At 37.7% G+C, this 20483-nt stretch overlaps 1 protein-coding gene across 2 annotated transcripts in view; it reads left to right on the forward strand.

The window, feature by feature from the left end:
* Positions 1–2965: 2965 nt before the first annotated feature.
* SACM1L (SAC1 like phosphatidylinositide phosphatase) overlaps positions 2966–20483 on the forward strand; it is a 49948-nt gene continuing 32430 nt past the window's right edge. For both annotated transcript variants that reach the window (XM_026717832.2, XM_087916753.1), the window contains exons 1-2: positions 2966–3088; positions 19272–19369. In XM_026717832.2, the coding sequence (XP_026573617.1) occupies positions 3033–3088; positions 19272–19369 (154 nt within the window). In that variant the 5' untranslated portion in view covers positions 2966–3032. The remainder of the gene's footprint in view (positions 3089–19271; positions 19370–20483) is intronic.

A 20483-nucleotide genomic window follows, 5' to 3' on the forward strand; every position in this document is an offset into this window, starting at 1 on the left:
TGGAGAAAATAAGCGGGGCAGAGCTGTCTAGAGCAGGGGTGTCCAACCTTGGCAACTTTAAGACTTGTGGACTTCAACTCCAGCTTTGCTGGCTGAGGAATTCTGGGAGTTGAAGTCCACAAGTCTTAAAGTTGCCAAGGTTGGACACCCCTGCTCTAGAGCATAGGAAAGGAAAAAAAAAAACCCAAACAGTAGAATTCATCTCTGCATGGCTCTTTAATGGGCGCCTTTTGTAATCCCCAAATTTCCTGTGGTCATTTAGGGGTGGGTTCGATAAGGAGTTCTCTAATGGATGGAGAAACAGAAACCTATCCCAGACAACTAAGTTACAAATCCCTGAGACCTCCAATTTGATGTAAGAGGTGGTAAGCGTTCTATTTAAGCAGCAACTCAAGATCATAAAATTCTCTAGCCCTGTGTTCGGTATTTAAAATTATTTCCGGATGAATGAAAACTGTTTTCTCTTCCCAATGTGTTCAGGCTTAGAAATGGGGAAGGGAAATCACTGATTCTAGACTTGCACTAAATTTTTGTTTACTAAAAAATGAAATTTCATAAAGACCCATAGAGCTTAAAATTATGTGTTCGGGTTTTAAGATTTTATGTGTTCAGGATTTAAGAATAAAAACATTTAAAATTATTTTGTATGATTGTTTTTTCCATGTAAATCACAGCTGCACAATGGCATAGTTTAAATCCCTGATAATAAAATCTAACATTGTAAGACTGATCAACATTCAATATATTTCCATTTTGTACAAGTACACATGCAAAATAGTAATCAAGCAGCAATACTAATTCCTGTAATTCTGCCATCTCTCCAGCTTTAATACAGACAGTTATTTAAAGGTTCTTTTCACATTTGCATTGTTTCCCAAAGCATTAAAGCAATCCTTTAAAAATGTTGCGCCCAACTGTAATTTTAAATGAGACAAAGTAAAATTATTAAATACATGGGAAATAATATCTATAACTTATGTTGTCTCATTGTGGCTGTGAGAGTGAAGTGTGTTTTTGGGAGGAATAAGCAAAGAATGTTGGGAGTGGGTGTCAAAAATGTTTTCCCCAGTGATCAGCCATATTCAAAAGCTACCTCAGCTAAGGAAAATGTCTGGCAGAAGGCAATGGTGAACTACTCTTTTTACCAAAAAAACCCTCCACATGGATGGAAAATATAAAATGATTACAATGAGAAAATGTTTGTAGTCATTAAGTGTCAATACTGACTTGATGCAAATAATCACAAATATTAACTTAAAAATCTCTAAGTAAATGGAATTCCCTTAAGTAAATTGAATTCCCTTAAACATTTAGTTTTTCTTGTGGCCTTAAGTACATTGTGGAACATGGCTTCTGCCATATTCTTCTTTTAGGAATAAATGCAACAAATGCATATTTGATATTTGCTGTTCACATGTCTCCCATTTCATAAGAAACTTAGCAGCAGAACTAATGAGGGGAAATTGCAGTCCAAGAAAGCTTACATTGTATACATTAATACATTTGCACATTGTCAACTCTGAACACACATCGGACAGAAAATGTGCTATTATTAAACTGATGGTCTTACCTAGTTGGATAATGAAATGTCCGCAAGAAACCACCAAGCCCAGAGAGCACCAAGGACCCCACTATTCAACCCTGAGCTACAATATTCTCTTATATTGGTATTAAATGAAACTGGATGTTTCAATAAATGCTTTTGAGTCATGAAGAGGAAAAATGCTATTACAAATTGTGGCATCATCAAACTGGATATATATTGTGAATGATGAAGCTGCCATAATATCTAAAGAGATTGTACACTTAATAGAAGAGATATGGAATATACCTACTCTTTGGGCAGAAACTGTAAGTGTTTCCTCAGGTATCCAGGTTCTATGCCATATATGGCTTTATAGGTGATGACCAGCATCTTGAATTGTACTTACAACCCAAGTGGTAATCATTACACCAGTGGTGATAATGTAAACATATTGGGAGGCACCCATTATTGCTTGTGTTGTTACATTTTGTACCAGTTGGACTTGGATGGTCTTCCCCCTGCTCTTTTCTGCCTGGTCTTGGGCACCCGACAGCTGTGAAACGTCTGAGCCTCCACAATGTGTAGTTTAGCAGTGTAGGAACACAGCATACTTTTTAGTACTAAAGCCATGCTAAATACTTATATCCCTGCCAGGCATGGTGTACAAACAATATTGAAGTAAAATAAATAGCTAAGTTGCCATTAGTCTAGGAATTATAAGCTGCATTACTAAAGAATATATGAAACATCATATTCAATGAATTAAAGATTTTAAGAAAAATTTAGCATCGAGCCAGCCAGGAGTCGAACCTAGAATCTTCTGATCCGTAGTCAGACGCGTTATCCATTAAGCCACTAGCCCACGATGAAGAAAAATTGAAAACTTTGTATTTTAAATTGCGGCGCATTGTAAATTCCATCCACAAGTTTCTTGAAGGTGGTACCATAGGGAATTCTTGGTAGATCAAAAACCAATCAAACCAATCGATAGTCTTTCATTTTTGAGCAGTATTTTTCAACCCTGGCAGTTTGAAGATGTATAAACTTAAACGTACATAATTATCCAGCCAACATGTTATTGGGGAATTCTGGTAGTTGATGTCCGAACATCTTCAAGCTGGAAAGGTTGAAAAACATTGTCTTAGATTTTAATTGGGAGCAGCTGTACTTCTATAAATCTAAATTACAATGGATGATGGTCAATACCAGGTCGCTTTCTATTCGGCGTTGCCTAGAGCCGGAGCTATCGTCACAATTGTGGTTCCCGCCCAACTCATCTAGTATAGGTTGGCGTGATTAGAACGACAGATTCCACCAATCCCAGCTTCCCGAGTCATTGAATCGCTCTTTGGGAAGCCGTGGAATGCTTTCTCATTAAGTTTGTCCTAAGTGGTGTACCGTCTTGAAGGCCCAGGTGCGCCTGCCAAGTGAACGGGAAGTAAGGAAGGAATTCTAAGTAGAAAGCAGATACAGCCCGATCGGAACTGCGCGGCGGACGAAGGAGCAAATGGGAACTAAGGTGGTAGCCGCCGCGGCAGCCGCCGCCTACGAGGAGCTGAAGCTGTGAGTGAGCGGCCAATGGTTGGCGGAAAAATACTTCTAATTTCGTGCCCCTCTAGGGGGTGAAAGAAGCCCTAGTATGAAGGTGTCTCTGGCGCCCCCTCTCTTTTTCTTCCCATTAACAAGATGTTTTCTCCGGCTATGTCCTGGGTCGAGCCTCCCCCAGTTTAGGGACTCTGAGTCTGCGAAACGACGAGCCCCGTTGTAATAAGCGCTTGCCGTGGGAATTGTCGTTCAACGCATATGTCGTGCACCAGCTTGGGAAAGGCTATCCTGGACCATCTTTGGCCTCTCTAGTTTTCCTCGTCCCCCAAAATCCTTCTCTTTTCGATTCCCCCTTTTTCATGTATTATGGCCGGTAAACCCCCGACGCTTACTGCGTCCCGGTTTTTGCTTCTTTCCTGGCCAAGTTGAGGTCACGTAATGGTCAAATCATTTCCAGCGCAACCAACTCGCTTACAGGGTCTTTGAAAATATTTTTTTGTGGAGTTGACTCTTGATTTCCACTGAAATCTCCCTTTCCTTGCTAAAATCATCTTTGCTTTCTTTCATTGCTTTGTTCTTGGTAAAAAAATAAGAGCCTGTCTCTCCTTCCCCAACCTGAATAACAATTTTCTGTTACTGACCCTATCACAAACCATTCAGGTGATCTAACATACGAACATTTTTGCAACATGGATTTCTTTAACTGGATAAAATGAAATTTATAGTCCAACAGATATGAAGATCATGAGGTTGACCAACAATGAAGTGAAGTCTTCCTTTGTGCAATGAGATGTTGTAGGTGTAAAAGCTTGTGTTATTAGAAGCTCCTTGCAAATAATTATCTAGACAGAGAACTTCATTAAGAGAGCACAATAAATCTATGATTTTATTTGATGTGAATATATTTTTATCTTTACATAACTGCTGCAATAATCTGCCTAATACTAAGTTCTTTGGAAAGCCCAGGACACTGTCCCTTCATTTTTTTGCTCTTTGAAACATAGAAACCTGGGCCAGCCTCTTCCAAATGCATACATTATAGAATTATGGAGTTACAGTGCTTGCAATAGTAGTTATGGTAGGGAGTGAGGCAGTATTTTGCATTCTACGCAATGCTGTAGTCTCCAGAAACAATTTATCTAGATGGTGAAAGTTAGCTCAGTAAAAAGATTAAAATCATATTGTATATGTATATAGTGCCTTCATATCAGTACTAACTTTTGGCAACTGCTTGGACAAATCCCTGCAATTTCCTTGGCAAGGTTTTTCAGAAGTGGTTTGCCATTGCCTATTTCCTCCATGGCTGAGAGAAAATAACTGGCCCAAGGTATCACTTAGCTAGTTTCATGCTTAGGGTGGGATTAGAACTCCCTGTCTCCCAGTTTCCACCCGGTGTCTTAATCACTACAGCAAACTGGCTGTCTTAATAGAATATACATACAATTCTGAGATAGAGAGATGTGAATTTTTCTTCTATAATTGTCCATCTATTGTTTAAAAGGTTACTTTATTTTACTGATCTTAAGCATATTTATATGGTAATGCTGCTTAGGGATTCAGTGGGGTAAGCTTCCAAAAATATCACAAAGAAATGTAGAATTAGTATTTTAAAGACTATTGCTTTTATTTATATATTCTTTATTGATAACAAGTGATCTAATGCAGTTGTTGATCCATCAAAATGTATCTTGACTTATTAATCCTTACTTGTATTATGATGCAGTAATAGGAAACTCATTTTATATGGGTTCTTTCTGAAGTGTACAATTAAATTCTTAATATTTTGATGCAGTTTATTGCTTGATACATATATTCCAGTAATCTTATCAAATGGAAAAATATGCAAGTTATTTTTAGGCTAATTCAGTTACTTAATGATTATTATTCTTTTCCTCTTTGATAAAACTGAAATCTGGACAAACTGGTTACACTGTTTCAACATAACACTGCAGAAAACTAAGCAATATTGCTCACTAATTATGGTACGTTTCTTAAGAACGAAGGCTGAACACTAACCAGTTATAAGCTTTCTATATGAATTTCTATATTTCTATATCAGAGCTGAAGAAACTTCTTGGATGAGAAGTGAAACATTTTCAAAGAAAGACCAGAAAGGCCAGTTGCCTCTTGAAAAAATACCTTTGGGACTTTCTGTATGAATGCTCTGAAACAAGTTAATGAAGACTTTTTATTGTAAATTGAGGAGTAGGTAATATGTAAGCAGTAGCCATGATGGAAAGATTTAAAAGTGAGTGCATTTATGTATTTGATTGAAATTAAGGCTTCTGGATCTGTCATACTACTAAGTAATGGCACCATCTACTCTAATGAGTCAGGGTGATCATCATTCCAGATTTTGGTCCCTAATATCAAAGATCCAGGTTTAATATTGAAATGTCTGTGGCAAATGCAGACATATGTGATTATATCAGATAGAACAGAAAGCAAGTAAAGGGATGAGTATCTAAACTCATGTTTAAAAATTACCTGATTAACAGCTGATGGAGTAGAAAGATTGCATCCTGAGTGAGAATCAAAGAATTATGCATTATCTCGGCCACTCTCCCACCAGCTGTTTGGCTGATCACTTTTTCAAAGCCAGATGGCTTCAGACTTTGTTGATACAAGGGAAAATCCAGTTTGAAAGAACCAAACTTTGTTGCTGTCTAAAGAGGAATGATCCTGAACCCAAGAAACAGAGCAGAAGAATCTGCTGGGGTTCAGAAGACAATCTCATAGAAATGCAGAAAATAAAGAGTTGTGAACATATTAATGCTGGGATTAGTTGCCAGAGAAAAAAGGCTCTCAAAGTATGGAACTGTGTATGTTGAGAAAAAGATAAGTAAATGACAATATAGAGCTTTCACATTATGGAACAAATTATTAAAATGCAAATATAACATGTGAATGAAATTGGACTTTTTATTATGACTCAAATTACTGGCCAGACAAAAATTATGTTGATCTTTATGCTGATTGAAATTTTTGCCAATCCCTACCCTTTATATTTGTATTTTGAGTCACTGCTGAATGGTTATCCTGATTGATAAATGTACTATTTATTATAGATAACAATATTACGGCCTTATTTTCGTTTGGGCTTGAAAATAAGCACTTGGGCTTATTTTCAGGGAGTTCTTAGTTTTTGACATGCAGGAGGCAGGGAGCATGGGCCGGCCGGAGCGGGAGTACAGCAACCACTTGCCCCGCCCTCTCCATCCCACTGTCTGCTTGCCCGTGGCTGCAACAGTCCAAGCTCTTGGCATGCCCCGGACTCCACCAGCTCTGTCTGTTGGCCAGTCTGCTGCTGGGACACTTGTCGGCCGTAGCAGGCACATGCTGTCCATGCTGCTGTGGCCTCATGGGGGCTCTTCGCCCTACTGCCAGCACTGCTTTTGGCCGCCCTACTGGGCTGCTCCTGGGGCAGGATGAGTTGTCCCAGATTGAAAACCTCCAGAGCACCAAAGGTCTGCCAGGTCCTCTTTGCAAGCAGCTACTAGTGGAGCCGTGCTGCCTCACCCACCTCTGCTTTTGGGCTGCTGAGCACTAGCCTACATGCCTGTTTGGTGCTTGCAGGCATCAGGCTTACAGCTATCCTGAGCCCACCAGGACACTCTTTGGGCCCTGGTGGGCACTGCAGCTCTTTTGCCAGCTGTGTGAGGCAGGCGTGGAGCTGCCCTGCTCACCCTTGGCATCTCTGTCACCTGTGGTGTCTCTGCAGCCACCTGGCCCAGCCTAATGCCAAGTACCATCTACTACCTAGCAGCCTCCATATCTCCTGCTGGAGCTACCCCATGCACAGCTGACATGAGATCTGCAGCACCCGCCAGGGTCTGAAGAGCACTGGTGTCATCATAGATGTAGCCTGGCATCTGTAGCATCAAGTAGGCAGGTAGGCCGGTGCTCAGCAACTCAAAGGCAGTGGTGAGCGAGGTGGCACAGGTGGCATGGCTCCACTGGCAGCAGGTGAAGGGGCCCTGGTAGATTGGCAGCACTTCAGAGGTTTTCAGTCTGGGACAATTCATCCCATACCAGGCAGGAACAGTCCAGCAGGGCAGCTGGGAGCAGCACTGCCAGGAGGGCAAAGAATCCCCACAAAGCCATGACAGCATGGAGAGCCACTTGGCCACTTTAAGACTTGTGAATTTCCACTCCCAGAATTCCCCACAGCCCCCCGAGCTCCTCCTTTCTGGATCAGGGAAGCTCGTGCCCACCGGGTCCATTGCAGTTGGAAGTTCAATCACACTCTGTGAGGGAGCCTCCACCCCCGACGGATAGTCGTAGGCAAAAGCTGAGATGGATAGCTGGAGGTGGGGGGAGAAGGGAAGGAGAAAGCTCATACCTATCTCAGCACAACACTGCACAGAAAGCAAAGTCAAACCATGATTTTCCTGTGAGTACGGTTTAAAAGTTAACATTTCAGAAATGTTACCTGCTGAGATCTCTCAATGCAATGCTCTGCTGCAGTCCAGCGCAAACCTCCACCTTCTTTTCGTAGGATTGCAAGGCTGGAGGCTTCAGAGGGAGCATTTTTGGGATGTTCATCTATGTAGGGCTTCCCAAAGAAAGGACGATCGGCAGGAAAATACCCACCCACCCCCGCCATTTTCTTGCTGATAATTCTTTCCTTGTGCTGAAGAGCGTGGAGGGAGCATCGTCCTTGGGGAACCTTGCAAAAATCCTCCCTCCAAAGCCTCCAGCCTTGCAATCCGGCGCAGGGAAGGCAAAGGTTTGCTCCAAAGCTGTGGCAAAGCATGTACTGGGAGGTCTCCGCTGGTAACATTGAGTTGCGAGTCTTCTTCCAGTGAGGAGTGTAGGCTGTAGGCTCGACCAAGGAAGGTAGGGGTTTGGTGTGTGAAGGAGGAAGGAACAATCTCCCCCTCCAACCTGTTGCAGGTCCACCACAGGACTCGTGCAGGGCAGCACGACAGCTGGTGATGGGGGAACTGGTAGGCCCCTGATGAGGGGAATGCTCCAGAGATCTGGGCCATGCTGCCCCACATCAGGCAGAAGCAGCCCAGTAGAGCTGCTGATAGCAGCACAGCCAGAAGAGTGATGAGATCCTGCGAGGCCAGCAGCAGCAGGTACAGCAGTCCCAGCAGCTGGGCAGAGGCGTTGGGAGCCAATTCTGACGTGTCGGACTGCTTTCTGCCTTATAGCAGCAGCCTGAACAAGACCTGACCTCCAGACCGGCGGATTGCAAACCCTGGTTGCTGCCTGCTTCAGAGCTACAAGCTGAGTTGTGGAAGAGAGGGGCCCTCAGCTGCAAGGTTGCCTGGCACTGCAGGCAGGGCCGGGGCTGGCAAGAGTGCACCGGAAACACCTCCAGGTGCCCAGAGAGACAGAATGAGAGGCAGCTCCCAGTCCTCGCTGGTTCAGATAATCGGTGGGGCCACAATTAAGGTGCTGAGTCTCCATGAGGTGATCGGGGAAGGGAAGGGCTGCCTCCTGAGCTAGCTATACCCACCCCTTCACTAGCTTATATTAGGCCCATCCGAAAAAATCAGGCTGGAACTTGTTTTGGGGGTAGGTCATATTTTCTGGAAAACACAGTTTTCTATTCTGGCTTTGCTACTTTCTACTTCCAAGATGTTACCGGTCAGTCTGAAAACCACCTATCAATCTATAGCACTAGTGACAGATGTCTTAATTCAGGGCTCTAGGTCTGCTTTTTCTAGAGTGGTTTGATTGTGATTTCATATCCCTTTTGGGTATGTCCCAAGTTAAAAAATAATAATTGGAAAATAATATATGCTATTCTGATCTATAGCTACAAATATCAGAATAGCAATAGCACTTTGATTTATATACCAATTTATAGTGCTTTACAGCCCTCTCAAAGTGGTTTACAGAGTCAGCATACTGTCCCCAACAATTTGGGTCCTCATTTTACCCACCTCGGAAGGATGGAAGGCTGAGTCAACCTTGAGCCTGGTGGAATTCGATCTGCCAAGTTGCAGTGGGAGTAGCTTGCAGTACTGCACTCTAACCACTGCGCCACCGAGGCACCGTGCAATAATAAAGAATAGTGCAAGTGTGATACTCTATTAAAATAAAAGTTGAATTTTGAAGAAACAAAAACTTTGGTGTTAAAAATGATTCCTGAAAATATTGTGAACAACCATGAAAACAAACCAATGTATCATCAAACAAAACCTGGAAGTTCTCTTTTGAAACACAAATAACTAACTCAAGTTACACTGTACAACAATGATTTTGCTTTTGGAATGCTTTTGAGTGTATCTTTGATTTTTGGGTGCTAATCATGAAAATAACTTGAAATTAACCTATCATGTACTATTTTATAGAAATCTTCTGGTTTTTTCAATGTCTTATATATATATATATATTTTAAGTTTCACTTGTGTTATAAGATGCTTCATGAGCTCATGCACATCCAGGCATGCATGCTAGGCATATTGCATAACATTTGTGGAACTGCAGTTTGGGCATGCCTGGACATGTTTAAGCTGGATGAATGCTGCTTGGAAAGGTGTAAAAGCAGCTCACATGCATAGGTGCTACTTATTTTGTTGATATTTGTTTCCATGTATTTTTATGTGTTGTTTGAAGGCTGTTTCATTGTCTGTATGAATGTAATTTACATAATAAACCAATTATAGACTTGCTATGTTACAGGATGGTTGGTTACATCAGAAATGTCTCACCAATGTCAGAATAGCTGTGATCCGTTCTGCTATATTTTTGGCGAGTACATGTTTTGAGCCTTAAGACGCACCATGACTGGACTTGTTAAGAAAATGTATGACCTGTGCTTTGGTTGTATCAAGACAAGGCCTCTGAAAAATTTGATTCCAGATTGGAAAAACATGTTATATGAACTGCTTGTTCACCTGACAAAAATATTTTTGCCTTTGCTTCAAATAGAACTTAAGCTGACTAAAAAATTGTGTGAAAGCAGTGATCAAGGAAGATGAAGATTTCCATGATTTGAGACAGATATTTCCAGGAATAACTGATGCCAAAATTAAGAAGAACATTTTTGTTGGTCCATAGATTGGATACGCCATCAATGGCAAATAGCTCAAAGATCTGTTAGTAGGGCGAGAGAAAATCATTTAGAAAGCATTCAAGGATGATGTTGAGAATTTTCTTGACAGCTACGGAGCACCAAACTACATTCAGCTGATTGACAAACTTTTTATAGTATACAACACTATGAAGTGCAACATGTCCCTGAAGATTCATTTTCTACATTCACACTTGGAATTCTTTCCCAAAAATCTAGGTATAGTCAATAATGTACGTGGTGAAAAGTTTCACTAGGACACTGCTAAAATGGAAGAACAGTGTCAGGGCAACTTGAATCCATCAATGTTGAGCACTACAGCAACATGTATCAGACACTAAGTACAAACAAAAATCAGCAGCAAAACATCTTTAGCCCTGTTGAACATATGCAGCTTGTCAGAAACATCATGTGATTAACTACATTATAGTCATTAAAAGTTAATTTAATATTTCTCAAGAATCCCATGTGATATAATTGTAAAATTATATGTGTTCAATTTGAATGGGTCTATCATAATCAGAAGTTTTCAAGAAGCGAAACCTTTGGGGGGGAAATATTGTCCAGTGATCCAGTGAATGTACAATATTATGCAAAGTTGTAGCTCTCTGGAAAATAGTCTAATGTTGTGTAAGGTGGAAGAAAACAAAAGAATAGCATTAAGATGCATGGATTCAGTTATACTATCAAGGGCTACACTATTGGAAGGCCTGAAGGATCAAGTCAGGGAGAGATTATCATGGAGAAAATATATTTGTGTGATTGACATATTTATTGGCATGTAAACTAAGGTGAAATAGTGGAAGAACCCAAAGTTAAAAAGATAGATCCTCTACGGTTGGGCAAATAATTAGATCTGATAGAATAGGATAATTGAAATAGACTCTGAACACTTTTTACTTAAGGTGGGGGAGATTGATGAATTGAAAAACAATTCTTCCTTCTCAATTTAAACATTGATGGTCTGTTCTCTATGTTTCTTGAGATCTAAAGAAAGGTTGGTTCCAAAATAGAGGCAAGTAATTTGCTTAAAGGAGCTTAATTTTAAAAAAAGGTTGATGTTAAAGTCTGGGACAGAAATGATTAAGTTGGATGCTGGCTAGAGACCAGAGATGCAAAAGTACAGTTCTTTTTTTCAATATTCCCAAACACATCTACAATAAATCATCTGATTTTGCCAGTAACATAATAGATGACAAAAATGTAAGAGATTTCATACATCTTTCTTGGAATATTGTTGTTATAAAGAGGAAAATGCCATTTTTATAACTCAAGTGTTGATTTCATGGGTGGGTAATGTTATGAAGGCAGTATTGGTAAACGAGAGAAAATTTGTTTCCAGGGCATGTTTATTGTCTACAAAGGTGCAAGTGAAGTCAAGGACCTGCCTTTTTAAAAATCTTTATACCTAGCATCTAGTTTCTCTCTAACTTCTATCATCCATCCATCCGTCCATCTATATTACATGGCTATCCATCCACCAGAAATGACTCTAAATGATACACAACAAAAAAAAGTATAAGAACAATAAATATTTTCAACGCAGTCATATGGTTCTTTTAAAAAAATGAAGAGATTTGATGAGCAATGAAATCACCTCGAGATCTCGCCAGTCCCTTGAAACCCATAGCCTGATGACAAAGCCAAATTAATAACCTATCTGGGAATACTTAAGACCAGGCTTGTCCAGTCTGAGGCCCACAGGCTGCACATGGTCTTGTACATCTAATGTGGTCCTATACCTTTATGTGAGTTAGTTACATTAATTATATATTTTATGTATGCCCCAATTCCTCTTCACTCAGTGCAGCCTAGAAAACCAGATGGTTGGAAACCTATATTTTAGACTTATGAAAGTACTTTTGGTGTCATATTAAGATCTGTATTATCTTTAGAAGATTGTAATAAAGCAAGTTATATCTTGTAAAAATAATTTGGATTGCAACAGTTATGATCATGACATCATGGTAGGGTTTCATTTGAATTCATTTTTGTGTGTGAAAACATCTCATTGTCCTAAATAACTAGAATAAGCTCCTTTGACAATAAATATATAACACGCATTATCTACCTTTTTTTTAAAATAAAGTTTTATTTTGGTTTTCACACATACAAAATACAAGTAAAACATCTTTTTTGAAAATAGCATGGTCCTGGGTTACGTTTCTTTATACAGACACAAACTCAATTTCTTGCTCATTTTTGTGTTCTATTCCATATCTTATTACTATTCTGCATTTTCTATATAGTTTTTCCACTCTTTTAATTTTCTCAATTTTATTTTGATTATCTTATCTCAATTCAAATCATTATATTTATACTTTTGTCTGTTCTGTTTCAATTTCATATTATCTTTTCTCGTTAGACAAATTTTCTCCTGTAGTTACTAATTGGAGCATGACACCTTTATATCTTTAAATTTTATCCCTTCAACTCTTATTTAAACTTCGATATATACCTTAAGGTTATGACATTCAATATAATATATAATACATAACTTCCAATCGAATTCTGCATGGTACATTCTTATAATACACACTATATTCTTTAAAAAAAGGATTGTAAATATATGTACTTAAAACCCTCATTCCATTCCAATTCAGTTCTATCATTAATATTCATTAAAGTCTTAACATCTTTAACATTTCTTTTCAATTAATTATCAATTAATTAATTTTCAATTAATTATCCTTAAAGACATATAATCTCCATAATTAATTTTTCCCTTATTTCTCTTCACATATGTTTTATATTCATTTTGTAACATTTATTTATTGACAAGCATTCCACTAAGTTACAATAACTATTTTATCAAACGTTTTAATCATACATTGTTTCATATTTTCTGAAATTATTTCTATTTCTAATATAACAATACTGTCTTATGTACCTTTGCAGAATCCCTTTTTCAATTAGTTTTTCACCCATTATCTCTAAATAGGCCCTGTTTCTCTATATTTTGTTTCTGTCCTTATAACTTCTTTTCCTTTCTTTCTTCCCTCTCTTCTTCTCCCTCCCCTTTTTACCTCCTTGTCTCTCTACTTCTAATTCTCTCTTCTGCATTTCCCTTTTCTGTTGCTTTCTGATTTTATACTTATTTTTCACTGTATTCTTTTTTTTGGGTTGTTTTTCCCAATCTTAAACTTTCCATTCTCTTTCCCCCTTTCCTTTTTTCCCCCACCTGAGATTACTCGTTCATTAAAGATGGCTTCTTCTTTGTCCCAATCTTTTTGTTCTGCAGGCATTTTTTGTTGTTTCTCATAGTTCCAAATCTCCATTTCCAAGAGCTGAAATACGAAGCCAAAAGAACCTCTTCCTTCTTGTGTATCTTCTTCATACTTGTTAAGTTCCATTTTCAATTATTCTAAAAGTGGAGCCATTTTAAACACTTTTAAACAACCACCTGATTGATTTTAGTCATTCAAATGCAGTAACCAAGAATCCAGAGATCACCAAATAATCCAAATAGTCCCAAGCTGTTTCTTCTTATTTCTTTTTTCACTTTCTCTTCCTGGGTTTTACTATTTTGTTGCGATGTTTCAGTTAAGATGTATCTTTTGAAAGTCTTGTTGAGATGTTACTATAAGTTCTTTTTAATTCCAGGCAGTCTCCTTCCTTCCAGATCCTGCACTTTTATTCTTTTTCTCTCCTTTCCTGTTTTCAAAAGCTTTTAATTATCCAGAAATCTTTATTATCCCTTTGACTTTTTATTTTCAGCATTAAATGCCTATTAATGTCAAAGTGGATTTTTTTTCCAATTCCTTGCTTAAGTCTCTTAGCTGTCAGAATAGGGAGAGGAGAAAAAAAACCCAAATCTTTTCCCTTTTCTCTCTCCTTCACTGCTTAAAAATCTTCTTGGGGAACAGTGTTATTATTATTTTTTAATAGTTTAAATTCCAGGGTACCTTATTTGTTGCTTTTGCTGTTTGACCTGGTCAGCCAACACTTTCTCTTCTTATCTTCCTCCTGCACATTCTTTCCCGGTTGAGTTCTTCTTTGTGGTGGCCATTTCTGACCACCGCTACAACCGCCTTCGGGAAAGGGAGTAATGGCCAGCTGAGGAGGAGAGATGCAGCTCTCCTCAATCCTGCAGGCAGTCTCCCCCTTTTTCACCGCCTCTATGAGGTGGCTTAGCCCTGAAACCAGCCGGCTTGGGGCGCTCCTGCGGCAAGCACGGATCGAAACCGTGCAGAGTCGCGGTTTCAGTCTGTCGCCGAAGAAGCTCAAACTGGAAGTGCATTATCTACCTTTTCTATTTGAGAAGCCTATACAACTTGCAATTCATTTCTAATGATGATGGAAAAATGGATAACTTTTTATACAAAATAGATTCAGTCTTACATGTTATTACTGAATTTATGCTTTTGCTTTTTGTTTAGGAGAATGAAAATACCCACCCTGACAATGCCCCTCCCCGGCCCCAAACACAACCCTTTTTTTTAATAAAAATTTTATTGATTTTTAAAAACAAACATAAACAAACAAAACATAAAAACATAAAACATCTTTTTTGAAAGCAGCTTGATCCCGGGTTACATCTCTTCGTACAGACACAAATTCAAATTCATGCTTATTTTATATACCATTCCATATCTTATTACCATTCTACATTTTCTATATAGCTTCTCCCCTCTTTTAACTTTCTTTATTTTATTTTATTTATTTCATCTCAGTTCAGATCATTATTCTTTGTCTGTCCTGTTTCCAACTGTCTATTATCTTTTCTCATTAAACAAAATTTCTCCTGTAATCACTGATTGGAGTATGACGCCTTTATCTCTTTCCCCTAAATTTATAACACTTAGTATAATACATAACTTCCATTCGGATTCTGCTTAGTACATTCTAAAGTTACACACTATATTTTAAAAAGAGAAAAAATTATAAATATATAATATAATTAAAACAACAATCCATACCAATTCAAATCTATCATTAATATTAATATTCATTTAAATCTTAAACATTTTACACATTACTTTTCAAACAAGTATCATACTTCTATGGGAACACTTATAAACTTTCCATAGTTATTTCCCCCCACTTCACTTATATTTTAAAACATTGTGTCATTAAAATGTTCCCATTCCTTCCTAATTCAATTCTCTCATTTATTTCATTTCATTTATTTTGTTCACAAAAGTTTCACTGAATTACACTGAGTATTTTATCCCACTTTTTAATCATATGTTGTTTCCAATTTTCTAACATTATTTCTAATACAAATATAACAATACAATCTTATGTACCTTTGCAAAATCACTTTTTCAGTTAAGTTTTTACCCATTATCTCTAAATAAGTCTTGTTTCTTTACATCTTGCTCCACACCTTTGTAGCTTCTCTTCCCTTCCTTCCTCCCTTGCTTCTTCTCTCTGCCCTTTTTACCCCCTTGTCTCTCCACCTCCATTTCCCTCTTCTGTGTTCCCCTTTTCTGTTGCTTTCTAACATTATATCCACTTTTCACCTTATTTTTCCCCTTTTTGGTTGTTTTTTTAGGTCTTAAGGTCTCCATTTTCCTTCCCTCCTTTCCCCTTTCTTCCCCAAGTACTTATTCATTAAAGATGGCTTCTTCTTTGTCCCAATCTTCTTGTTGCACAGTCTTTTCTTGTAGTTTCTCGTAGGTACAGATCGTCATTTCTAAGAATTGAAAAACAGAGCCAGGAGAGCCCTTTCCTTCTTGTTCCTCTTCGTTGTATTTTTTAAATTCCATTTTCAGTTCATCCACAAGTGATGCCATTGTAAAAAAAAAAATTTTTTTTTCAAACAACTGCCCAAGTGTTTTTAGTCATTCAAATATAAGTCCAAAAGTCACCAAGCAATCCAAATACACACAAGCTGTTTCTTTTAACACTTTCTTCTTTTTTCACTTTCTCTTCCTGGGGTTACTGTTTAGTTACAAAGTTCTAGTTAAAATGTATCTTTTAGAAGTCTTGTTAGGATTTAATCAGATTCTTTTAAATTCCAGGCAGCCTCCTCCTTCCGAATCCTGCTCTTATTCTTTTCCTCTCCCTTCCCACTTACAGCAAAAAAAAGTTTTTTTTTTAGTGTTCAGAAATCCTTATTATCCCCTTGACATTTAATTATCCAGTTTAATTACCTATTGATGCCAAAGCGGGTTTTTCCGATTTCTCATTCATCTCTGTTCACTGTCAGCGTAAGGAAGGAGAGTGAAAAAAAACTTTCCCTTTTCACTTTCATTCGCTGCTTCTGAATCTTCCTTGGGAGCGATGTATCTTTTTTAAAAATTTAAATTCCAGGATACTTTAGTTGTTGCTTCTTATCCCAATCAGCTAAAACTTTCACTTCTTAACTTCCTCCTGCACTTTCTTTTCCGGATGAGTGCTTTTTGAGGCGGCCATTTCTGACCGCCACTCTTACCGCCTTCGGGAAAAGGAGTTTAGCCAACTGGGGAGGAAAGATGCAGCTTTACTTGGCCCTGCTGGGATTTCCCCTGTCTTTGCCACCTCTACGGGGTGCCTTAGACCTGAAGCCAACTGGCTCAGGATGCTCCAGCGGCGAGCCCAGGCAGAAACCGTGCATGATCACGGATTTCTGCCTGCCGCCGAAGTCCTGCAAACCGGAAGTCTCCCCCAAACACAATCTTGATGTGGTCCTCAGTGAAATTGAGTTTGACACCCCTGTTATAAGGTTATGAAAATAAAAAAGGGTGAGTTAAAGTTCAGTTGGTGACATATCAGTCAACATCTGAAGGAAGATGGAAGATTAATATAAGAAATGATGGGAGACCTAGGTTTAGGGAATTGTTTTATTATCGCACACTTCTGAGGATTTTTCATAATTTCTCAGTCTAGTTTGCAGGTCTTGGTATTTCTTGGTAATTTCCCACTCCAGGATTTTGAAATTAACCTTGATTAGGTAGATACTGCCACTTACTGCAACTTTTAGGCTGTGCTTTTTTGATTATATTTGTATTACATTTTTGTGCAAGACAGAGCAAATGGGATTTCTACTCATGTTTTATCTTTGCACCAGTATCCTTGTATCCTAAGGTGAAAGTTAATCTGACTGAAATTTACAAAGGGGGCTCCATCTGTATTGTCCAGTATACAATTGCTATTTTCTGGATTCTTAATATGTGATAGTAAGTATTTGTGTTATTTTTTTTAAAAAAGACATTAGGCATTGTTGAAGAAAATATGCTGATTACTACAATCAAGTTTAATGAAGTTTAATAATGAAAGCTGAAAGGATTCTTATATGATATTTAATGCAATGCAATATTTAGGTACCATTATAGAGTATCTAAAAAGTCAGTCCATAATATCTTTCCATTTAATTGGGCAGGAGAGGAAAGGGAAAGATGCTTTGGGAATATGGAAAGAAGATTGTTAATTGTTCAAAGTGGTGTGCCTCTGCAGCGTACCACTACTTCTTGCATGGTATCATTTCAGATTAAATTCTGTGCCTTTTAAATTTCCAGAAATAGCTCTGGGATGTTGTGCTATTTAAATATTGCCAGAAATATTCAGGAATATATGATATTATTCCAAATAAGGTAATGCTACATATAGACCTTAATCACAAATATAATCAGATTTGTATGTCGGAAGTTGAATTTGAATGAAAGTTCTGACGTGCTGCTATCCATAATAATTGTAGTAGATGGAGAAAGAGAAAAGAGTGCTATACCATAAATTTTAATGAGATACTAAAATTTTCAGGTTTACTACTTTGTACTAATTTTGGACTGAAGAGTAGCTATTGGTGCTTTAAAACAAGCACAAACAATTTTGTTCCATTTTTTTGTGCCCATCCTGCTTAAACATTAACTTCATAGAAAATAAAGAACTGAATTCCACTAATTTTTGACTAACATCACGGAGCCAGGGAGAATAGCAGGATTCATAGCAAAGTAAAATTCTGTTAAGAGAAGGTATCCTCTTTCATTGATGCTGTTCAGCTCTGGGTTTTATCTCTCATTTACTCAATCTATAGTTATAGTTCAACATACAGAAAGAAAGATGAAAGGAGAAAAAAAAACATGTTGTGTTATTGTTCAAAAACCTTTTAAAAGAAAAGAAAAAGAGAGTAAGCAATTAGGATATTTTATCCAGGGCAGAGTACTTCTCTTCCTAGATCAGAATTTGGCTTTTGATTTCAAAAAGGTACCAGAGCAGGATTTAGTCATGGCCACAGATGTAGGATTATCCTGATCAGCCAGCCATAGTTGAGTATAGAAAGGTCTGTATGTCCCAGGAAATCCATTAAAAGGACGAAAGACCTGTTCATAATATCTATGTGGAAAATAAAGTTTATAATAAAATTCAAGGATTCATTTGTCAGAAATTTTGGAAGTCAAATCACTGCAGCAAAAAAGTGGCTATTTCATAACTTACATGCCTGGCTAATGCCCAACTATCTCTGATGATAGTCTTTGTTATCAGCTATGAGTGTGTTAGTCTTCTGTCAACATAATGGATTCAGATGTGTGAAGTTATGTATCCTCTTCATGTATTTTTAAACTTTGATATTCTTCCGTATTCACTCAACTTATATTTTAACGAAACGTAGCTAATTTATTATTTTGAATAACATACTCTTGAAATCAGCTTCTCTGTGTTTATCATTTTGAAATTGTTTTGGTCTTACTTATTTCTGTTTATCATTTTGTATTGTTTTATTTGAAACTGAATATTTCAGTTATTTTACTGACAATAAAGCATAATTTTCATTATGCTTTATTTTACTGTGCTAAATAAGTAAGTCAGTTTTCATAGAAATTGGAGCTGAAATTCCTCTTTTTAACTGTCTTTAAATTGGAACATATTAGAGAAAAGAAGGAAAGACAAATTGAAGAATTGAGCAAGTAAATGGAGCAAAAATATATGGCAACAGAATTAATAAACTCCAATAGAACAATTTAAATGATAAAACAGATGCTGCATAATAACAAAACTTTTGAATGTCCTATTGTTTCAAAAATACTTTGACACAAATATTTGAGGATCAGATACTTTTAGATACCCTAACGATCCTGAAGTTTTTGAAACCATATAATCATTGTTTGCTTTTACTATTCTGAAAAATGGAAATATAACCTTCCAAAGATTGCTAGTATTAGTCCTTACATATAGAGTATATATAAATATTCCTTGGAATATTAAAATTCTGCTACTTGTCTGTGATCTTATATATTTCTTATATCTTAGACACATAACACCAGAGAAATTTTATGTGGAAGCTTGCGATGATGGAGCAGATGATGTACTTACAATTGACAAAGTGTCCACAGAAATTACTCTTACAGGTATATTTTCATTTTCTAATGCAGCATTCTTATTTGTAGAAAAATTTTCTAAAACAGTGTTATGTTAATATTACATTAATACCAATAGCATTCCTTGCTCATTTCATTCACAATAACATATTTTTCCCAAAAATTCTTAGTTACATTATTTTCATTTACCTGCTCAATGTGAAAATGCAAATTTCATCAAAATTGCAGAAGCTAGTGTATATGCAAGTTAATTCTTAAAAATATAAGCTTCTGGGAAGTTGTCTTTAAACGAACTCTTGGAGCTGAGGAGGATCTAGGTAGCTTCCTGTCTGTATTTTACTACTAGAGATTATGCACTGCAGGTATATTTAAGGCATGAAGAAGTAATATACCGTGTTTTTCATATAATAAGGCCGGGTCTTATTTTTTTTTGAGCCCTGAAAAAGTGGCTAGGCTGTTTTTTCAGGGTAACTTAATTCCCCCCTCTTTCATCTTCGGGCGGGCGGCGACGGTTTGGATGTTGACCTCAGCGTTGGTGGGGCACTTCGTATCGGGGTCAACGCAGGCAGTACCATATCCGGGTGTGCAACAAAAGTACTTCCTAACGGCAAGCCCCCTCACCATTCCCCCCATTTCGCATGTTTTAATATAGGCCTTAATTTGGGGGGAGGGGCTTAATTTCATTTCATGCCTATAAAACATGCTGGGACTTCCTATTGGGGGAGGCCGTATTGTTGGAGAAACAGGGTACTTGGCTTGTGCATATCAGGAGAGAAATGACTCCTTTGTGGAGTTAGCTGCATGTGGAACTCCTAGGCACATTTTACTGCAAAAAGGATATGAGATGTGTGTTTGATTGTATTGGTTTTGGCACTTCATTGTGTTTTTGCTTTCCACAGAGATTCAGCTAGAAACCCCGGAAATAATAATGACCCCAGGCCTGAAAAATAAATCCAGACTTCTATGAAAAGGACTATTTAATTCATGTAATGATTGGCAGGAAATTCTTGCTGCTACATAGCCCATATTGTATGTAGAAGCTTGATTTAGATAATTCTAATTTACATTCTTTGACATTGGCATTTTAATTATTTATTCCCCTGGTTACTTTATGCTTTCCATTAGTGCCTCCAGGGTAATTATG

The sequence above is a fragment of the Pseudonaja textilis genome, chromosome Z (assembly GCF_049901715.1).
Source record: "Pseudonaja textilis isolate UNSWEBS1 chromosome Z, rPseTex1.2, whole genome shotgun sequence".
Lineage (NCBI taxonomy): Eukaryota > Metazoa > Chordata > Lepidosauria > Squamata > Elapidae > Pseudonaja > Pseudonaja textilis.